This window comes from Zootoca vivipara, chromosome 13 (assembly GCF_963506605.1).
Source record: "Zootoca vivipara chromosome 13, rZooViv1.1, whole genome shotgun sequence".
NCBI lineage: Eukaryota > Metazoa > Chordata > Lepidosauria > Squamata > Lacertidae > Zootoca > Zootoca vivipara.
Genome location: NC_083288.1, coordinates 42,279,747 through 42,301,929, shown reverse-complemented (window position 1 = coordinate 42,301,929; position 22,183 = coordinate 42,279,747). Strand labels below are relative to the sequence as shown.

Genomic DNA, 22,183 nt, shown 5'->3' with positions numbered 1-22,183 from the left:
TGATTGTAATAGCAATTCTCCGGTTGTGTGGATTATGTGTTCCGGGTCATTACATGAATCAGTAGTCTCATGTAAACCTGTTCCGCCCTGTTCCACACCCTTTCAGGGCCAAAAATGATGCGTGTATCGGCAGTCACAGGTCCATCAGGCACAAGCAAAATGCTCACCGCCTGTACACTTAATTGCAACCAATTAAGGCAGGCACTCATAAAGGCCTTGTGGGTTGGTTGCTGATGTGCTAGATTTGGTGGTAGATTGGCAGGATACTAACACAAGTGAAAGAAGAGGCTGAGCTTTTTCTCCAGCCAGAACTCACCGAAACTCAGCTCCGGCACCTCTCAGGAGGCTGCCATTGCCATTTTAAGAGAACAAAACAGGCGTTCATGCAGAGTTCTGACACCTATTTTAAAAAGAAAGCACTGAGAAGGGGCTTTGGGCTGGATCCTTGGTGGCAATTGGCAGGAAGAGGGGGCCCCTCCTAGTGATCCTGTGGGGTTTCCCATGAGTGGTTCACACCATAGGGGCTTCTGCAACTACAGGTGAAACTCAGAAAATTAGAATATCGTTGAAAAGTGCATTTATTTCAGTAATGCAACTTATTATTTTTTCTTTTTCTTTTAATTTTTACAAATGCTTTCTTTTGGGAATTCCACAGTAATAAAACAAATAGTTACAATAATACAACAATAAACATCGCTATTACATTTCATTAATTACATTCGATTTATAATTGACCCGCCGAACGACAAATAATTACAATTAAAACAAATATAGGCTTGACATATCTTGCTTTCCATGTCATGCATCTATCTCATACATTGGTTTCACCTTTTAAGTTGCGTTACTGAAATAAATGCACTTTTCGACGATATTCTAATTTCCCGAGTTTCACCTGTAAGGGTTATGATTCACCACTTTCATTCCACTTTGAAGGAACTCTTGTCTCTCCAGATTAAGGAGTATGAATGAATTAGAATATTAGAATTAAAATTCACCAACAAAAGTATTACATTGCATTGATTATAACGTAGTGGCTGAAACCATATTTTCCCATACCCAACTTTTAATAAAAGTTTGCTTTTGAAATTGTCGGTGTTGTGATTTTCTGAGTTAAAAACTGTTTAGGCACATTTTCATGGCCCCATGTGTTTGACTCACAAAAGAGATCCATCTCTCTCTGTGCATGTTTTTAGAGGTCTATGGGTAAATTATGTGTACATGAATCGACTAACACTTCCTGGGCATCAAAACAATAGCATAGCCAAAAATCGTATTGCTATTAACTACATATCCTCTCCCTCCCTCCCTCCCTCCCTCCCTCCATTCCATATTTGTACATCTGGACTACATTATGTTGTGGAGGCCTGAACTGAATGATAGGGGTCCATTAATACGAAGGAAATTAAATAAAGGGGAAGGCTGCATGTGGCATCCTTCTAACTCCTCTATCCAGCAAGTGTTAAGATATAAGCCAGGCTACCTTCCTGTGTTGAGGTGATTGCCTAGGTGATGGGCCATTAGGAGAACAAAGGAAAGGGGGCTCTATGTGAGACAGTAAATGGGTGGGGCTCCTCCCTCAATTGGTTGGAAGGACAAAGCCTGGGTTTAGAGTTGAGAGTTTTCAGTGATGCAACCTAGAAATAAATCAGCAAGCTGGAGAAAGACTGACAGAGCAATGTTTGATGTCTTTTTTAATTCAAGACTACAATTTAGACCCTTTAGGGAGTTAATGCTGTGAACACCTCCATCATAGGCTTAGATCATAGATAGATAGATAGATAGATAGATAGATAGATAGATAGATGATAGATAGATGATAGATAGATAGATAGATAGATGATAGATAGATAGACAGACACACACACGTATAGGTAAAGGAACCCTGACAGTTAAGTCCAGTTGCGAATGACTCTGGGGTTGTGGTGCTCATCTCGCTCTATAGGCCAAGGGAGCCGGCGTTCATCCACAGACAGTTTTTCCAGGTCATGTGGCCAGCATGACTAAGCCGCTTCTGACGAAACGAGAACAGCGCACGAAAACACCGTTTATCTTCCTGCCAGGGTGGTACCTATTTATCTACTTACACTTTGACGTGCTTTCGAACTGCTAGGTTGGCAGGAGCTGGGACCGAACAACGGGAGCTCATATATCTATGCAAATAAACCATATATTCTAAAAATGCCACAGTCTCTGCTGTGCCCCCTTCCAAATGAAAACACAAAGCCTGGGTGAGCGCTTAAAGCACGGAAATCTCACACCACTTAGAGATTGGGGTGGAGTACAAGAATGAGTATGTCTGCCCTTAAATTATATTCCCATTTGTAAAACACAAAGAAAGGGAAGGGAAATTTAATAACGACTTCCTGGCACATCTTTTTACATTTTTGCAAGGAACGTAGTCACAAAATGTGATAAGGAAAGGGAGACGCAAGAATAACAAAAAGGGGTAATATTGAGCCCTGCCAACGAATTCGAAATGTGTTTCCATTTTGGCAGAGACATTACCCCTGTCTGATTTTAGTTTCTCCAGCATAAAAGCTGGTGCTTTTCTCTCATCCCTTGGCAAGACAAGGACACCAACTAATGTCATTGTTCTTTCATGTGAACTTTGAATGCAATCTATGTAGTGGAAAGCTCCTCAACTCCCTAGGTTTTGTCTTTCCATGTCAGAATTTCAAGAGGCCAGTGTTTTGATCAAACAAGTTGATTTCATCCCTCTGTTGAGACCAAAGGGTTGTATTTCCAGTGGGGTTTTTTCCTCATTGCTTATCATTGAAATCAAAATCTCATGCAGCTTAGATGAAATAAAAACATACTTAGTCATGCTGGCCACATGACCTGGAAAAACTGTCTGTGGATGAACGCCGGCTCCCTCGGCCTATAGAGCGAGATGAGCACCACAACCCCAGAGTCATTCGCGACTGGACTTAACTGTCAGGGGTCCTTTTCCTGTGTGTGTGTGTGTGTGTGTCTGTGTCTGTGTCTGTGTTTTTGTGTGTGTGTATCTCTATCATCTATCTATCTATCTATCTATCTATCTATCTATCTATCTGTATATGATCTAAATGCTGAGAAAAGGAGGCAACACGTCTACCAGTTCTTGGGCAAAATATAACTGTTTTAACCTGTAGTTAACCACAGACAGTGATCCAGGGTAATCATCTGTTTCGGTTAATGCTTCTTCAGTTTTATAACTAAAATAAATCAAATAAGTATAAGTCAATAATCATGTCATACATACTATTAAATCATACATTATAATCAGGTCAATAGCCGGCATGGGCTATACAGTCCATATTATTTTCACAATGCAAAAATACAGGAAGATTCAACAATAAAACAAAGATACAACATACCTAGTACTTGCGTGTACTCTGCAGAACAGGGGTCATACTCATATGTAACCCCTGCTGCCTGACGCAAGGAATAAAGAGCTTAATATACAATAACACCACAGGTCACACCCTAGTCAACCAAGGCTAATGGAATTTTAAAGTAACATGCACCTCAAGATCCTGAAAGTAATCTAATTAAATGAAACAACTCAAATCAAACTCAGAGTTCAATCCTTCTGGATGGAGCGTTTTGAACATGAAAATAAATTGTGATTCTTTCTGTCTTAATAATCTAACATAATCTCGTTTAGCATTCCCCTTCCTCCTATTAATCCACAACACGGTGTACAGCAAGTCCGAGTCTGAATGATTGTTGGCTAAAAAATGCTCAGCCAGGGGTGCTTCCAGGACTGCATTCCTAATGCGGGATCGGTGTTCACCAATTCGTATTCCCACAGACCGAGTAGTTGAACCTATATAAAATAAGTTACATGGGCATCTGATTAAATATACTACCTCTTTAGTTTGGCATGTGCTGAAATGGTTAATAACAAACTTGAATTTCGTCTTTTCATTATAAATCACCTTAGTTTGCAAGGCCAGAGGCAAGTGGGACACCTCCCACATTTAAAATGACCCCCAGGACCCCCAGAGATACGGGTGCAAGATAGTCTGTTAACATCTGTATGCGCTAATAAGTTCTTAAGACAATTAGTCCGTTTAAGTCCTATCAAAGGGAAATCCGAGCAACCTGGCACATTCCAAAGGATGTGTCAGTGTTTCCGTATCAACTTAATGATTTTTTCAGTATAAGGTGAATATTCTAATGAAGCTGTAACTCTGTTAAAAGTCTCGGGTGGGGCAGGCCAGTGTAAAAGAGTAGAGCGTTGTTTAGCACGTGCAAACTTTCATCTCTAAACCCAGGCTTTGTCCTTCCAACCAATTGAGGGAGGGGCCCCAACCATTTCCTGTCTCACATAGAGCCCCCTTTCCTTTGCCCATCACCCAGGCAATCACCTCAACACAGGAAGGTAGCTGGCTTATATTTTAACACTTGCTCGATCCTGGGGTTAGAAGGATCTGACATGCAGCCTACTTCCCCCCATCGAAGCCCAAATTCATAAGAGTATATAAAATAATATAATGTTAAAAGCTATATTGCACATGAAGCAAGAAGAAGTAGCAGAATATAGGTTATTCATGTACGGTCAATGATTTTATACCATTAGAAAGAGTAATATTTGAAGGTAGCAGATCCTTGTAGAAAATTTTTGTTTCATTAGATGTTTCATAATGTGACCCCAAGAGTCTCCTCCAGCACCATAATTCAAAAGCATCAATTCTTTGGCGACCAGCCTTCTTTATGGTCCAGCTCTCACATCCATACATCACTACTGGGAAAACCATAGCTTTAACTATAAAGACCTTTGTCGGCAAGGTGATGTCTCTGCTTTTAAAGATGCTGTCTAGGTTTGTCATCTGAAGGCAGCCCTGTTTAGGGAAGCTTTTAATGTTTAATAAATTATTGTATTTTAATATTTCTGTTGGAAGCTGCCCAGAGTGGCTGGGGAAACCCAGCCAGATGGGCGGGATATAAATAATAAATTATTATTATTATTATTATTATTATTATTATTATTATTATTATTATTGCAATGACAAAAACTTATAGTACTGAGGGTTTATATTCTGTGACTGTTTTTATGTGCAGTTTTTAAGGGATTTCCACCAACTTATCCTAAAAATCTCCACTGGAGCGGGGCAGGATGTACATTAACATAGCCACATGTAAAAAAAAAAAAGATGGGATTAGACGGGGTAAAATTGTTCATCTCTAGTGCGGACAAGTTGTGGGAAAGAGCATCACACAATTGCACAGTGCCGAGGCCTAAGAACAACAAGTGCAGAGTTCACAGTGAGCAGAGGAAAAGATGAAGTAGATATGGAATTGCTGAATATGGGGTGCTCAGTGTGTTGAAAGAGGGCAAGTAGTGGAGATTTGTAGGCAGTAGATATGCACAGTGGGCACCTGAACAGCCTACCTGATTTGGGGGTGCAATCTGGGGCCCTGGATAGGGCTGGCTGAGGGAAACTACTGCCCTACCTTGCATCCATCCTCAGAGCAATTCATGGGTAGGGCTAAAATTTAATTGGTGTTTTAAAAATTCTAATTAAGTTGGGAGCGGGCAGGGAAAGGAGACACACCATCTCATTTCCACTTTCCGACTGACAGCATAGGAGGGTTAAATTCTGAGGGATGGTAGTCTGAAAAGGATTCTGGGTGCTTTTTTCACGGATACATAGAAATGACTTTACTAGATATTATAGCCAACGACACAGACATTTGATTAGTTCAGGATTTTCTTCTTATTAGCTGTTCCCTATTGTTCAGCTCTGGCCTCAGAATGATTATGTAACACTTGGGGGCAAAGATGCAACCCAACAACCCAGCACTGGAGGCTAAGATAGAGAAGATCTCCACAGAGACCATGTATTTCCCCTTTGAGCTCATGTAGGCAGGAACAAAGGATAACCAAACACTGCAAAAGACCAACATGCTGAAAGTGATGAACTTGGCTTCGTTGAAACTGTCAGGTAATTTCCGGGCAAGGAAAGCCACAGTGAAACTGACCAAAGCTAGGAATCCCATGTAGCCCAAGACACAGTAAAAGAAGGTCACCGTCCCCTCATTGCACTCCAGTACAATTTCTTCAGCCACCGACTTCATGTCAGCATTAGGGAATGGAGGAGAGATCACCAGCCATAGAGTGCAGATGACTGCTTGGATAAGGGAGCAGGAGAGGACAATAGAGTTTGCCAGTCCCTTCCCCACCCATTTCCTCATTCTGGATCCTGGTTTTGTGGCTATGAAAGCCAGAACCACAGTGATGGTTTTTGCCAGCACACATGAAACGGCCACTGAGAAGATGATGCCAAAAGCAGTTTGTTGGAGGAGACACGTCACCTTGTCAGGATATCCAATGAAAAGTAATGCAGAAAGGAAGCAAAGCAAGAGGGAGATGAGCAGAGCGTAGGTGAGGTCCCGGATGTTGGCTTTCACAATGGGAGTGTCCCTGTGCTTCACAAATATTTCCAGCACCAGTGCTGTAATGAAAGCTAAGGAAAGAGCCGAACAAGCTAAGCTGAGGCCCAGAGGTTCTTCAAAGGACAAGAAAGTTGTATGCTTGGCAATACATATATTCTTATGTATGTTTGGATACTTTTCATCTTCACATTCATAGCAGTCATTCATGTCTGAGAAAGAAAGACATGGTTCTTAATCCCCAAAATATGAGCAACATGCCACTGCTTGCAAATACATAATTAAAATGAATTAAAAATCATACAAGGACTTCCAAACAATGCAGATTGAAAATGATGGAACTATGCCCTTCTCACCTATCTGATGTAGAATACTGATTGAGGCAAAATGCAAGGCCACAAAGATACTTTCTGTTCTCTGGCTCTGAAGCCAACTCAAATTAACCTGTCACTGTTCTAGTTGCTCACATTTACTAACTCCCTAATTAAGGAGTATTTGTGTAATTCAGTCTTTGGAAATTTTGACATTTGAGGACTTAATCAACACCTTTCAACTGTTTTCTGGATTTAGGTCTTTCACACTTCTCCAAACATTACGGCACAATTCTTTGAAATTTAAGAGCATGAAAATACATGTTTAAATATGTTACGAGAAATTAAATGCACATTCAAATATTGTTTGTAAGAAGAAAAAAAAGTAAGCCTAAACACATTTTACGAGAAAATGCAGGATTTAGTTTTTAACAAATCAAATGAATTATGTGTAGAAATATGTGCAAGTGACAAGGATTCAGCCAACTGTATCCAAAGTGTCAAAACAGATTTCAAGGACTGCTGTAGAATATGATTTCACATTTAGGGACCAATACTTTGCCAATATGATGGCGTAATGCAATCCTGACATTTATACGGAATAAAGTGCAGCATTTGTGAGCAGGTCTGCTGCTTCTTGAGCTAGCCAAAGCTGATCAGAGAGAAAACAAGCTTTTAAAAAAGTGTTGGGGTTACACCACCCTTTTCATTATCTTAAATTAGGCTGGGTTTTCAGTTATTGTGACCAAGCTGAATAGCCTTCATGCCATTATATCCTAAGTACCTCTTCCACCCCCTATCCCGGTCTCAACCACAGCATATTTCCAGCTGTAAGAAAACCTCCTGGCTCATCTGAAAATCTACTTAATAGTTTTTCCGTTCAATGTGGTGGATAAGATTCTTCCTTATTAACAGCATTCAACATCCACAATCACAAACAACAACAACAACAACAACAACAACAACAATTTATTTATACCGCACCCATCTGGCAGGGTCCCCAGAATTGCAGTGTTATTCAGGGTTTCATCCAGACTGATACTCCAAACTCATAACAATATACTCAATATCATCAAAATCCATTTAGGATTCAAATCTTCAAATTGTCAGTTAACATATTTACTTTGAGTGTAACTGGAACCAATTACAAATTAATTCTCTCTCTCTCTCTCACACACACACACATTCATTATGTCCCTCTTCAGCAAGATTTCTCAATATTTCATGAACTGTCAAAAGAAATCTTGGTGAATGCAAGATTTCATATGCATGTTCATGATTAGAGGAAACAAGCTATAAATATATACACTAAATTTCTTACCCTTCTGGTCCGAAATCTTCCCTTCTGGACATGGGATGCAATCGTAGCAGCAAAATGCTTCCCCCTCCTTCACCTTCCTGCAAAAACCAGGGTGGCAGCTCTCAGTACATACAGAGTTAGGCGCTGTCTAATACATGTATGAAAGAGATATATAAAATAAGAGGACTCAAAGAAAAGCTAACAGGGGAGATTAAGCACTTTCTTAAAAGGGATTTGCAATAGAACAACAACATTCATTTCAGAAATTCACTTGATAGCTTGTTTCAATTACATTTGGACTCATTTTCTGACATTTCCCAGTGACTCAATGTGCAAACTCCGATAAATTGTTGTTTTTTGCCATTACTGTTGTGCATAGTAGTAATTTTAGTATCTTCTATAATAAGGGTTCTGACTCTGTATGCACACCTCTTTCTGCTAAAGTGACATTAAAGGGTTGTGGTGGTTTGCCTACTGCAAATTAAGCCACAAAGTTATACACCTGCTATTCTAAAACATTGAAACATGGCATGCATTATCTGCATTGTGAAGTGTACAAATGTGAAAAAACTTTAAACCAATTTTGTAAAAAGAACCACAGTTTATAAAGTGCTGAAAATTGACATATGGGCCCTTTTTAAACTGAAATATTTATACCTGCAATCCGTAGATCTTAACTAGCCTGTCAAAGCCATTACCTTGACGAACTAGTTCAGCAAACTTCCCTTTATTTATTCTTTCCTCACTGATGCAGAACCCCAGAATTGTAATGTGAACCAGGGTTTCATCGAAACTGATCCTCCAAACTCATAACAATATATTCAATATCATCAAAATCTGTTTAGTATTCACTTCTTCAAGTTGTCAGTTAACATATTCACTTGTAACTGGAATCAGTATAGAGACTGTGAATTTAGCTTATAATTCATAGCTTGTGCTACCTTTAATCCAATTTTATATGGCTGAAGAATGTACAATGAAATAATATTTGCATGTTATTTTAAAATGTTCACAATGACAAATAGCTGATGGTTACATCCTACCTGGTTAAACCAATGGTGCCATTTTATGGCTCCCTCATTGATGGTCAACGCTTGCTGTGGAGGAGCCAGGGAATCCACCCCTCCTACCTTCACTCTCTGAAAGGATTGGTTGGAGGAAACGATCCAATTGTTAATATCAAATCCAGCTAGTATCTCCCCATTCTGGTCCAAGGAAATCTTATCCCCAGCGCTGTTGTTAAATGAGATACCCCTCAGTAAATGATGGAGCTAGATTGAAAAAGAAAGAAAAAGTAGAGAAAAGGTTTTAATTCAGCAAGGGACAATCATGACGTTTACTTTCATGGCAGGTTTCCAAATATCCACATTGTAGGAAAGCAGCTTTCTTTTCCTCTATTTTTATATATATGAGATTTAAGCCAAGACTTTCTGACATTTGGAAGTTCATTTCAAATTACAGATTCTTAAGATCTCCCACAGGAAATCAACACACAGTCTTGAAAAACTTTATTAACAGAAAGTGGATGCTCTGTTCATTTTGTTGTCTAAAATATATCACTTTGCTCTCTATAGACTTTATATGCTATGCTACAAAATATGATATATTATTCCTTTGATACTCCAATTTCAGAGGTAAATGGGAAATCAGCCCCATGCTCATCTAAGAGGGTATGAATAGTTGAAGGAAACTTTTAAAGTAATTAAAATTTGCAAGAAATGAAAGGAGATTAAAATACGTCAACACCCATGTGACTGGGTAGGCTTTCCTAAACAAATAGGTTTTAAGCAGGTGGGTAAATGAATACAGTGAAGGTTTCTGTCTGATGTCAATAGGAAGGGAAGTCCAGTAGGCTGAATTTGAACCGAGAAAAGCATGTGGAGATGTTCCCATTTGTCACTATGTGCATTTGAATAGAGATAAAGCGACTATCTCATCACCAAAGGGCAGTGAATTGAAGAGGTGGCTTTGGTGGCTCCTATGAAAGAGTTCAAGAGCATTTCTGCATCCACATTGCTGACCCCTGCTGTGGTTGCATAGAAAAAGTGACAATTAACAAGGGTATAAAACCAAAGGCTTTTGAAGCTATTTCAGGAACAGTGTTCAGCCCATTACCTGCCACAGATGTTGATTCTGAAACTTCATTCCTCCACTGAGAATTACTGGTCTGTCTTTGACTTGGGAAATAGACATGGCATGTAAAGCATGGGCCACAGCATAGACAGCATTGTAGATGTTGTAGCTGTGGCTTGTCATAGTCATTTCAAAGAAAGGACTAGGAATATTTTCCAGATTCTCTTGCCCAGTGCAAATATCTCCTGTCACACTGCCAACAACTCGATTTGGAAACACACAGCCAAATGCCTGTTGCCAGAAGTCCAAAATAAAGCCATCTCCTTTTGGGCTGGAAGGGTTTTTGCTCTGGACAAATTGTCGAAATCCTGGTGGATCATTCGAGTGAGTTGTGAATGAGAGAACCCCATGGAGGATTTCTGTATCCCAAGTCCGTTGAAAGACAAAAGAAGTGAGCTCCACCTGGGCTGCCATAATCCACACTTTGCCTTTTGGGGTATTTGAACTTTGTTCCAGTTCTGATAGGTAAGGCAACCATCGAAAAAATGCCAGAGTGTATGATTCTCCATAAAACAAGACTACATTGGCTTTGCTAAAATTTATTTTGTCATGTATTTTTGCCCCCAGTTTAAACATATTGTTAATTTCAGTGACATAAGTAGGTTTGTGACTTCTTTCTATGAAGGCAAAACAGATGCCACTCTGGGAAAATAGGGGAACCACAGTTTGCACAAATCTTTCTGCATTCTCATCATAGAAGGTAAGGATCCCAATCCATATCCACCTGAAATGCAGAAGCAAAGACAGGATCCCCTTATACTGGCAGGTTTCTTTGGGCATCATCTGGTAGAAGAAAAGGCCTGGGGTTTTATCATTCATCACTGGAGCAGGGCCATATATAAGCTAAACATAGTTGTGATAGGAGGAGAAAGAGACAGAAGCAACAATAACTTTTAGATATTATATTTGTGTATTACAAGCATCAGTGGGGCAATTTCCAACTGGGGATAACATTCCTTTATTTTTTGGTGTGCATGCTATTTTTGTTAAGCCAACGACACTCACCTGCCAATCAGCTGTTCTTATAAATCAGGTAATGACTAGACCAAAATGGATATATGAAGAAAAAACATATGTGCTATCAGGGCCGTCTCAAGCACGGCGGGCGCCCTGGCGCCGTGGGGCGGAGTTCGCTCTGGCGCCTTCGCCCCGCTCAGTTTTTTGCCGCGGCTGGTGGGCCGGCGCAGCAAGCAGCACAGTTTCCACACGGCTCCACCGCATGGCGCCCCTAGAGCCGGCCCTGTGTGCTATCAAGACTGTTTCTTACCTTGGATCTGTCATTAGTATGGCCCACCTGATTATATGAAATCTGCACATTTATTTATCCAAATCTATCTGGATGTGTCGAGCTCCCATGACATATCAGAGATATCTCCCTCTCACCTGTGGAACCTTATAGATATCCACGATTGTTGCCACTTGAAGGGAAATTTGGGAGTCCAGTCCCCCAATGATGGCTATCAAGTTTTTCTTCATGTCACAGATGTAGTTGGGGACAAATGGTTCCAGAGTGGATATGAGCAACATTGTGGCATGAGAGGTCCATTTGGCATTGAAATAACTGTCATAGATGCGGAAGCCTAAAGTGACATTGGGTAAGAGCTGAGGGTTTTTGTTGATCTCCTTCACTGCAAATTGCAAGGCCAGGATGTGCTGATAATTCTTAGGCACCACTCTAAAAAGAAAGTTTCATATTCTATCACAAGGCAATATAACACTTTGTAAATTTATCACAACACAGTTCTACATCATCCTCATTAGTTTTATTCATTCCTGAAATTCTTTAATGGTTTTTTACTGGGGAGGTAACAATTGAACAACTATCACTTAAATTGATCCACCTCTTCGTCTACAATGGTATAAAAGGGATGTAGGGAAAATTCAATTGGGAGGGAACACAGATATTCAATTGTCCCTGATGTACATGTTTAATGCTGCCTTCTTAATCTGTGTAGAAGTCTTGTCCTTATTTAATTCTCTTGGGGCCCTGAAGCAAAAGTGATGCAGTTTTTTCCACAGCAATATAACATGTCTTCATATTATACCTGAATGTTTAACTCAGTGTGGAAAGTGGAAACATTTTCTTCAAACTAGTGGAGATCCTCCTGACCACATTTCTCCCACATCACATCTCTTTCGACCCAAACAGTAATTCTGCCTCTTGGACAAGGGTGCAGAACTCTGGCCTTCCAGATGTTGCTGTCCAATATAGTCCATTATTATGAGTGCAACTGATGGAGTCAAACAACCACTGCATGGCCACAGTTTATCCACCCCTCCTCTAAAACTGATTACTCCAGTGTCAAAGTAGGAATCAAAATGCATAAGTGAAATTATCCAGTTCTTACTGTAGCTCTTCCAGCAATGTTGGTGGGGGGTTTTCAGTGAAGGCTATTGAAATGGAGATGATGACGCTGTGAGAGGCTAAGCCACCAAGGATGAGGTCTCCTTCCTGATGATACTGATGAAGTGGAGTGTGTGGATCATGGATGTGGCATTTAACAATGGAAGGTTTGCATATTGCATTAGGAAGTAGAATCAGCAGCAAGACCAATAATGGCAGCATCCTTGGTACCATTTCCCCCTATGCACTAAGATGCGCCTAGTTCTATTACAGCTTTTGAGACTGAAGTAGTCTGACCTAGTTGGCCTTTTAGTCTGCTCATATTTCTGAAACCCAGACTGTGAAAACTGGGGGGAAAATAATGATGACACTGATGGATCCTTTCTGGTTTCTGATTGCTAAGTCTAGCTGTGATTGCTGGAGGTAATATATTTTTATCAGGCTCCTCCACTTTGTATCCATCAGATGTTTTGAACCATAATTCACAGCATTCAAAGCAAGCTGCAGGTGTTGGGGTTAGGAACCAAAACAGTCCAAGGCCACCAGACTTTGAAAGCCTCAGTTATAGTACCTTTCACAGACTTTCTCATTAGCTTCGATAGTGTACTGTGCAAGTCCATGAGGTGGTTTGACCAGTGGGAACATTGATTATAGTTCTTTTGATAATTAAAGGGAAGATAGTCACTTGTGTGTCTTTCTTAGCAGGAGTTTTTATTTCCTCTTAGCTGCATAAGATTTTGAAGAAGAAGAAGAAGAAATACAGGAATTGCAACCCTAGGGTCTCAAAAGAGTGAGGAAATGAGCATGTTTGATCATAACACTGGCCTCTTGAAATTCTGATCTGGAAAGAAGAATCCTATGCAATGGGAGGGGGGGGTCTTAAGCTACTTACATTGATTCAAAGTTCACAGAAAGAAGAGCAATCACATTAGTTGGTCAACTTGTCTTGCCAATAGATGGGAGAAAAGCACCAGCTTTAATGCTGGAGAAACAAAAATGAAGTGTGAATAATGTCTTCTCCACTACAGAACAAATTTTTAATTCATTGGCATTGCTCAACTTTACCTCTTGTTATTCTTGCATCTCCCTTTCCTCATCTCCTTTTGTCACTTTTTCCTTGCCAAAATGTAAACAGTTGTGACACAAATACATTATTATTCTCCCCTTTCCCTTTCTTTGTGCTTTACAAATAGGAATATAATTTAAGTGCAGACATACTGATTATTGCCCACCCCCTCAATCTCTAAGTGGTGTTAGATTCCCGGGTCTTCGGGTGCTCAGCCAGGCTTTGCGTTTCCTTTTGGAATGAGGCAGAGCAGAGTTTTTGGCATTTTTGGGATATGTGGTTTATTTACACATTATACAGTGGTTTAAGTACACAATTGGTTCCGGAAGTTTGTACTTAACCTGAATCGTGCTTAACCTGAAGCGAACTTTCCAATTGAAAGCAATGGAAAGTGGATTAATTCGTTCCAGACGGGTCCGCGGAGTACTTAAACTGAAAGTATTCAATCCGGGGGGGTTTCCACAGCATTAACACCCCTAATGTCTTTAGTTTCTTTCCTCTTAGCTGTAGCCTTGGATTCAAACAGACATTCAAACATTGCTCTCTGACTCTTTCTCCAGCTTGCTGCTTTATTTCCAGGTCACATCAGTGCAAACTTTGAACTCTGAACCCAGGTTTTGTCCTTCCAACCAATTGAGGGAGTAGCCCCAACCATTTTGTGTGTCACATAGAGCCCCCTTTCCCTTGTTCTCCTAATGGCCCATCACCCAGGCAATCACCTCAACACAGGAAGGTAGCCTAGCTTATATTTTAACGCTTGCTGAATCCAGGGGTTAAAAGAATCTAACATGCAGCCTGTCCCAGCCCAAATTCATAACAGTATATAAAATGATGTAATATTGAATGGTAAAATATAGAACAACAAGAACATGAAATGGCAGACTATGAGCTGTTTATGTACAATGAATGATTGTATACCATTAGAATAAGGCATATTTGAAAGTAGCAAATCCTCATATAGGTATTTTATTTGATTACATGTAGTATAATATGACCCCAAAATTCTCCAAGGGGGATCCTCCTACCATGCACGAAGGTGTTAATGTGGAGTTCAAATGGGTCTCCTGACCTTCTTCATCTACAGTGAAGGATGTGCTGGACGCCTGTTTCCCTATCCCCAACTCATTTGAGGTTTCTCATTCCTATTGGCTCAAAAGATCTGTCTCGCTTTCTCATTGATAACCTAGTGCTCAGATCCAATCCCTATTGTTCAGTTCAGTTGTCAATAAAATGATGTGCCACCAAGGACACAGCCCAGTGCCCCTTTTCAGTGCTATTTTTCAAGAAAAAGAGGTCGTGAAACTCTGCATGAATGCCTCCACCCAAGAGGTGATAGAACTGAGTTCTGGCTGAAAGAAAGCCAGCCTCTTCTGTCAATGTGATAAGTTGGTGTTGGTCTCTTATTTGGTACACTTCCAACTTACTACCAAACCTAGCACATCAGCAATCAACCCATGAGGCCTTTATGAGACCCTCCCTGCCCAAGTCATTCCTGGTTGCAATTAAGTGTACAGGCGGCGAGAATTTTGCCTGTGCCTGATGGACTTCTGACAGCTGACACATGCATCATTTTTGGGCCTGAAAGGTTGTGGAACAGAGGTGGAACAGGCTTATGTGAGACTACTGATTCATGTAATGATGCAGAACACATACTCTACACAACCGGAGAATTGCTGGTACTCCATCTGACCTGTACACATTTATAATTTCACTGCTAAAAACAGTTTGAAAATGCAACAACACAGAAGCATTTATCCAGGCTCTGACTACAGAGAGGCAAGCAACCTGAAGATGAAAACAATCAAGAGCAAGAATGAAGCCATCTGGCATTGAGGGGGGTGGGAATCAACCCCCAAAAGCTTCCCATTCTCCCATCCTTCCTCATGAAACTCTCCAGCTTTATCTTTTGTTTCTTCTCTTTTTATTATTATTTGCTTTTTGAGCAGATTGTCAATAAGCAGAGGTCATCATTGGACAAAAAACCACAGGAATCCAGCCCAACCCAAAATGATTGGAATCTGAAATAACTACGTATTGAGTGTTTGACATATTTATTTCCCTTTAAATTAGCTGGGAATTTATTTAGCTCTTTCACTTTCTTTGATGTGGTCCTGTGGTCGTGGTAATTGTTTATCTCGGCTGCTAAGGGCAAATCATTATAATAAGCTTTCCTTAATGTTATATTTAATGAATATAGCCTTTCCCCCAACTTAAAGTAGTGTCCTGAGTCTTCCTTGGTATGGATGTGATGGCAAAACATTTTTATCCAGATTATCTGTCAGATTTAATGAATTGAAGAAAGCAAGGGGGGAGGGGGGACAGAACATGTCCTTCATAAACCTTTCAGTACTCAGTGCTTATATTTTGTGACTGTTTTTATGTTCAGTTTTTATAGGATTTCCACAGACTTATCTTTAAAAACCCCATTAGAGTGGGGCAGGATGTATATTAACACAGCTCAAGCAGAAAAATAAGATTGGATTAGAGAGGGTAAAATTTTTCATCTCTGCTACTGAGGGCAGAATAGTACAGTGCCGACATATAAAAATAACAAATGCAAACTTCCCAGTGAGCAGAGGAAAAGATACAGTGGATCTGGAATAGCTGAATATGGTTGAGGTTTCTGGGTGCTTCTCTCCAGAGATACATACAAATCCCTGAACTAAATATTATAGCCAATGAAACAAAACTTTGATTTCTTCAGCATTTTCTTCTTATTAGGTTTTCCCTACTGTTCAGCTCAGGCCTCAGCAAAATAATGTAACATTTTGGGGAAAAGATGCAACCCAACAACCCAGCACTGGAGGCTAAGATAGAGAAGATCTCCACAGCCACCATGTATTTCCCCTTTGAGCTCATGTAGGCAGGAACAAAGGATAACCAAACACTGCAAAAGACCAACATGCTGAAAGTGATGAACTTGGCTTCGTTGAAACTGTCAGGTAATTTTCGGGCAAGGAAAGCCACAGTGAAACTGACCAAAGCTAGGAAGCCCATGTAGCCCAAGACACAGTAAAAGAAGGTCACCATCCCCTCATTGCACTCCAGTACAATTTCTTCAGCCACTGACTTCATGTCAGCATTAGGGAATGGAGGAGAGATCACCAGCCATAGAGTGCAGATGACTACTTGGATAAGGGAGCAGGAGAGGACAATAGAGTTTGCCAGTCCTTTCCCTACCCACCTCCTCATCCTGGATCCTGGTTTTGTGGCCATGAAAGCCAGAACCACAGTGATGGTTTTTGCCAGAACACAAGAAACAGCCACTGAGAAGATGATGCCAAAAACAGTTTGTCGGAGGAGACACGTCACGTTGTCAGGATGTCCAATGAAGAGTAACGCAGAAAGGAAGCAAAGCAAGAGGGAGATGAGCAGAGCGTAGGTGAGGTCCCGGTTGTTGGCTTTCACAACAGGAGTGTCCCTGTGCTTCACAAATATTTCCAGCACCAGTGCTGTAATGAGAGCAAAGGAAAGAGCCGAACAGGCTAAGCTGAGGCCCAGAGGTTCTTCAAAGGACAAGAAAGTTGTATGCTTGGCAATACATATATTCTTATGTTTGTTTGGATACTTTTCATCTTCACATTCATAGCAGTCATTCATGTCTGAGAAAGAAAGACATGGTTCTTAATCCCAAAAATATGAGCGACATGCCACTGCTTGCAAATACATAATTAAAATGAATAAAAAAGCATACAAGGACTTCCGAACAATCATCTGGCTGGATTCCCAGAATTGCAGTGTTAACCAGGGATTTATCCAGAATGTTCCTCCAAACTCATAACAATTTATTCAATATCGTCAAAATCCGTTTAGGATTCACTTCTTCAAGTTGTCAGTTAACATATTCACTTTGAATGCAACTGGAACCATTTACAATTTCTCTCTCTCTCTCTCTCTCTCTCTCTCTCTCACACACACACACACACACACACTCATTATGTCCCTCTTCAGCAGGATTTCTCAATATTTCATGAACTGTCAAAAGAAATCTTGGTGAATGCAAGATTTCATATGCATGTTCTTGATCAGAGGAAACAAGCTATAAATATATACACTAAATTTCTTACCCTCCTGGTCTGAAATCTTCCCCTCTGGACATGGGATGCAATCGTAGCAGCAAAATGCTTCCCCCTCCTTCACCTTCCTGCAAAAACCAGGGTGGCAGCTCTCAGTGCATACAGAGTTAGGCGCTGTCTAATACACGTATGAAAGAGATATATAAAATAAGTGGACTCAAAGAATAGCTAAAAGGGGGATTAAGCTCTTTCTTAAAAGGGATTTGCAATAGAACAACATTCATTTCAGAAATTCACTAAACAGCTTATTTCAATTACATTTGGACTCCTTTTTGACATTTCCCAGTGACTCAATGTGCAAACTCCAATAAATTGTTGTTTTTTGCAGTTACTGTTGTGTTTAGTGGTAATTTTGGTATCCTCTATAATAAGAGCTCTGACTCTGTATGCTCTGTAATATACTTCTTCAAGTTGCCACTTAACATATTCACTTTGAGTGTACCTGGAATCAGTATAGAAACTGTGAATTTAGCTTATAACATTAATTCATAGCTTGTGCTATCTTTAAACCAATTTTATAAGGCTGAAAAATGTACAATGAAATTATATTTGCATGTTATTTCAAAATGTTCAAAATGACAAATAGCTGATGGTTGCATCCTACCTGGTTAAACCAATGGTGCCATTTTATGGCTCCTTCATTGATGGTCAAGGCTTGCTGTGGAGGAGCCAGGGAATCCACCCCTCCTACCTTCACTCTCTGAAAGGATTGGTTGGAGGAAATTATCCAATTGTTAATATCAAATCCAGCTAGTATCTCCCCATTCTGGTCCAAGGAAATCTTATCCCCTGCGCTGTTGTTAAATGAGATACCCCTCAGAAAATGATGGAGCTATATTGAAAAAAAAAGAAAAAGTAGAGAAAAGGTTTTAATTCAGCAAGGGACAATCATGACTTTTACTTTCATGGCAGGTTTCCAAATATCCACATTGGAGGAAAGCAGCTTTCTTTCCCTCTATTTTTATATATATGAGATTTAAGCCAAGACTTTCTCACATTTGGAAGTTCATTTCAAATTACAGATTCTTAAGATCTCCCACAGGAAATCAACACACAGTCTTGAAAAACTTTATTAACAGAAAGTGGATGCTCTGTTCATTTTGTTGTCTAAAATATATCACTTTGCTCTCTATAGACTTTATATGCTATGCTACAAAATATGATATATTATTCCTTTGATACTCCAATTTCAGAGGTAAATGGGAAATCAGCCCCGTGCTCATCTAAGAGGGTATGAATAGTTGAAGGAAACTTTTAAAGTAATTAAAATTCTCAAGAAATGAAAGGAGATTAAAATACGTCAACACCCATGTAACTGGGTAGGCTTTCCTAAACAAATAGGTTTTAAGCAGGTGTGTAAATGAATATAGTGAAGGTTTAGGCTGAATTTGAACCGAGTAGGCTGAATTTGAACCGAGAAAAGCATGTGGAGATGTTCCCATTTGTCACTATGTGCATTTGAATATAGATAAAGCGACTATCTCATCACCAAAGGGCAGTGAATTGAAGAGGTGGCTTTGGTGGCTCCTATGAAAGATTTCAAGAGCATTTCTGCATCCACATTGCTGACCCCTGCTGTGGTTGCATAGAAAAAGTGACAATTAACAAGGGTATAAAACCAAAGGCTTCTGAAGCTAATTCAGGAACAGTGTTCAGCCCATTACCTGCCACAGATGTTGGTTCTGAAACTTCATCCCTCCATTGATCATTACTGGTCTGTCTTTGACTCGGGAAATAGACATGGCATGTAAAGCATGGGCCACAGCATAGACAGCATTGTAGATGTTGTAGCTGTGGCTGGTCATAGACATTTCAAAGAAAGGACCAGGAATATTTTCCAGATTCTCTTGCCCAGTGCAAATATCTCCTGTCACACTGCCAACAACTCGATTTGGAAACACACAGCCAAATGCCTGTTGCCAGAAGTCCAAAATGAAGCCATCTCCTTTAGGGCTGGAAGGGGTTTTGCTCTGGACAAATTGTCGAAATCCTGGTGGATCATTCGAGTGAGTTGTGAATGAGAGAACCCCATGGAGTATTTCTGTATCCCAAGTCCGTTGAAAGACAAAAGAAGTGAGCTCCACCTGGGCTGTCATAATCCACACTTTACCTTTTGTAGTCTTTGAACTTTGTTCCAGTTCTGATAGGTAAGGCAACCATCGAAAAAATGCCAGAGCGTATGATTCTCCATAAGCCAACACTACATTAGCTTTGCTATCATTTATTTTGTCATGTATTTTTGCCCCCAGTTTAAACATATTGTTAATTTCTGTGACATATGTATATTTCTGACTTCTTTCTATGAAGGCAAAACAGATGCCGCTCTCCGAAAAAATGGGAACCACAGTTTGCACAAATCTTTCTGCATTCTCATCATAGAAGGTAAGGATCCCAATCCATATCCACCTGAAATGCAGAAGCAAAGACAGGATCCCCTTATACTGGCGGGTTTCTTTGGGCACCATCTGGTAGAAGAAAAGGCCTGGGGTTTTATCATTCATCACTGGAGCAGGGCCATATATGAGCTAAACATAGTTTTGGTAGGAGGAGAAAGAGACAGAAGCAGCAATAACTTTAATATATTAGATTTGTGTATTAAGAGCAACATTGGGGCAACTTCGAATTGGGCCTTCCAATCCTCACCATTTGGCCTGTGCATGCTATTTTTGCTAAGCCAAGAGACACTCACCTGCCAATCTGCTGTTATTATAAATCAGGTAATGACTAGGCCAAAAGGGATATCTGAAGCAAAAAATATATGTGCTATCAAGACTGTTTCTTATCTTGGATCTGTCCTTAGTATGGCCCACCTGATTATATGAAATCTGCACATTTATTTATCCAAACCTATCTGGTTGTGTATCCTGCCAACCTAGAAGTTCGAAAGCACGTCAAAATGCAGGTAGATAAATAGGTACCGCTACAGTGGGAAGGTAAACAGCATTTCCATGCGCTGCTCTGGTTTGCCAGAAGCGGCTTCGTCATGCTGGCCACATGACCTGGAAGCTATACGCCGGCTCCCTCAGCCAATAATGCGAGATGAGCGTGCAACCCCAGAGTCGGTCACGACTGGACCTAAGGGTCAGGGGCCCCCTTACCTTTACCTTTATCTGGTTGTGTAGAGCTCTCATGACATATCAAAGATATCTCTCTCTCACCTGTGGAACCTTATAGATATCCAAGATTGTTGCCACTTGAAGGGAAATTTGGGAGTCCAGTCCCCCAATGATGGCTATCAAGTTTTTCTTGATGTCACAGATGTAGTTGGGGACAAATGTTTCCAGAGTGGATATGAGCAACATTGTGGCATGAGAGGTCCATTTGGCATTGAAATAGCTGTCATAGATGCGGAAGCCTAAAGTGACATTGGGTAAGAGCTGAGGGTTTTCGTTGATCTCCTTCACTGCAAATTGCAAGGCCAGGATGTGCTGATAATTCTTAGGCACCGCTCTAAAAAGAGAGTTTCATATACTAGCAGAAGGCCATGTAACACTTTGTAAATTTATCACAGCTCTATTCTACATCATCCTCATTAGTATTATTTATTCCTGCATTTATTTAACGTTTTGTTGCAGGGGAGAAAACTATTGAACAGCTATCACTTCAATTGATCCACTTCATCACCTACAATGGTAGAAAAGAGATGTAGGCCAAGATGTGCTGGTAATTCTTAGGCACCGCTCTAAAAAGAGAGTTTCATATACCAATAGAAGGCCATGTAAATTGATCACAAAACAGTTCTACATCATTCTCATTAGTTTTATTTATTACTGAATTTCTTTAACTTTTTTTGCTGGGAAGGTAACTATTGAACAGCTATCACTTCAATTGATCCACTTCATCGCCTACAATGGTAGAAAGGAGATGTAGGGGGAAATTCTATGGGAAGGGAACACAGACATTCAATTGTCCCTGATGTACATGTTTAATGCTGGCTTCCTAATCTGTGAAGAAGCCCTGCCCTTATTTCACTCTCTTGGGGCCCTGAAGCAAAATTGATGCAGTTATTTCCACAGCAATATAACATGTCTTCATATGATACCTGAATGTTTAACTCAGTGGGGAAAGTGGCAACATTTTCTTCAAACTATTGGAGATCCTCCTGACCACATTTCTCCCACATCACATCTCTTTTGACCCAAACAGTAATTCTGCCTCTAGGAAAAGGGTGCAGAACTGTGCCCCTCCAGATGCTGCTGTCCAACATTGTCCATTATTATGAGTGCAACTGATGGAGTCGAACAACCACTGCATGGCCACAGTTTATCCACCCCTCCTCTAAAACTGATTACTCCAGTGTCAAAGAAGGAATCAAAATGCATAAGTGAAATCATCCAGTTCTTACTGTAGCTCTTCCAGCAATGTTGGTGGGGGGTTTTCAGTGAAGGCTATTGAAATGGAGATGATGATGCTGTGAGAGGCTAAGCCACCAAGGATGAGGTCTCCTTCCTGATGATACTGATGAAGTGGAGTGTGTGGATCATGGATGTGGCATTTAACAATGGAAGGTTTGCATATTGCATTAGGAAGTAGAATCAGCAGCAAGACCAATAATGGCAGCATCCTTGGTACCAT

General features: G+C 40.4%; 2 protein-coding genes across 2 annotated transcripts; both read right to left on the bottom strand.

The window, feature by feature from the left end:
* Nucleotides 1–5,688: 5,688 nt before the first annotated feature.
* LOC118095612 (vomeronasal type-2 receptor 26-like) lies at nucleotides 5,689–13,111 on the bottom strand. The gene is made up of 6 exons (XM_060281290.1): nucleotides 13,038–13,111; nucleotides 11,506–11,797; nucleotides 10,105–10,905; nucleotides 9,033–9,260; nucleotides 8,011–8,137; nucleotides 5,689–6,590 (listed from the first exon to the last, which is right to left on the bottom strand). Exons 1-6 carry the CDS (start codon nucleotides 13,109–13,111, stop codon nucleotides 5,689–5,691), a joined length of 2,424 nt encoding a protein of 807 aa, XP_060137273.1.
* A 2,049-nt stretch (nucleotides 13,112–15,160) lies between these two features.
* On the bottom strand, nucleotides 15,161–22,183 carry LOC132592977 (vomeronasal type-2 receptor 26-like). Its single transcript, XM_060281289.1, has 8 exons — nucleotides 21,954–22,183; nucleotides 20,767–21,058; nucleotides 19,273–20,073; nucleotides 18,213–18,440; nucleotides 17,600–17,726; nucleotides 16,240–17,134; nucleotides 15,564–15,640; nucleotides 15,161–15,222 (listed from the first exon to the last, which is right to left on the bottom strand). The coding sequence occupies exons 1-8, from the start codon at nucleotides 22,181–22,183 to the stop codon at nucleotides 15,161–15,163; spliced, it is 2,712 nt and encodes a 903-aa protein (XP_060137272.1).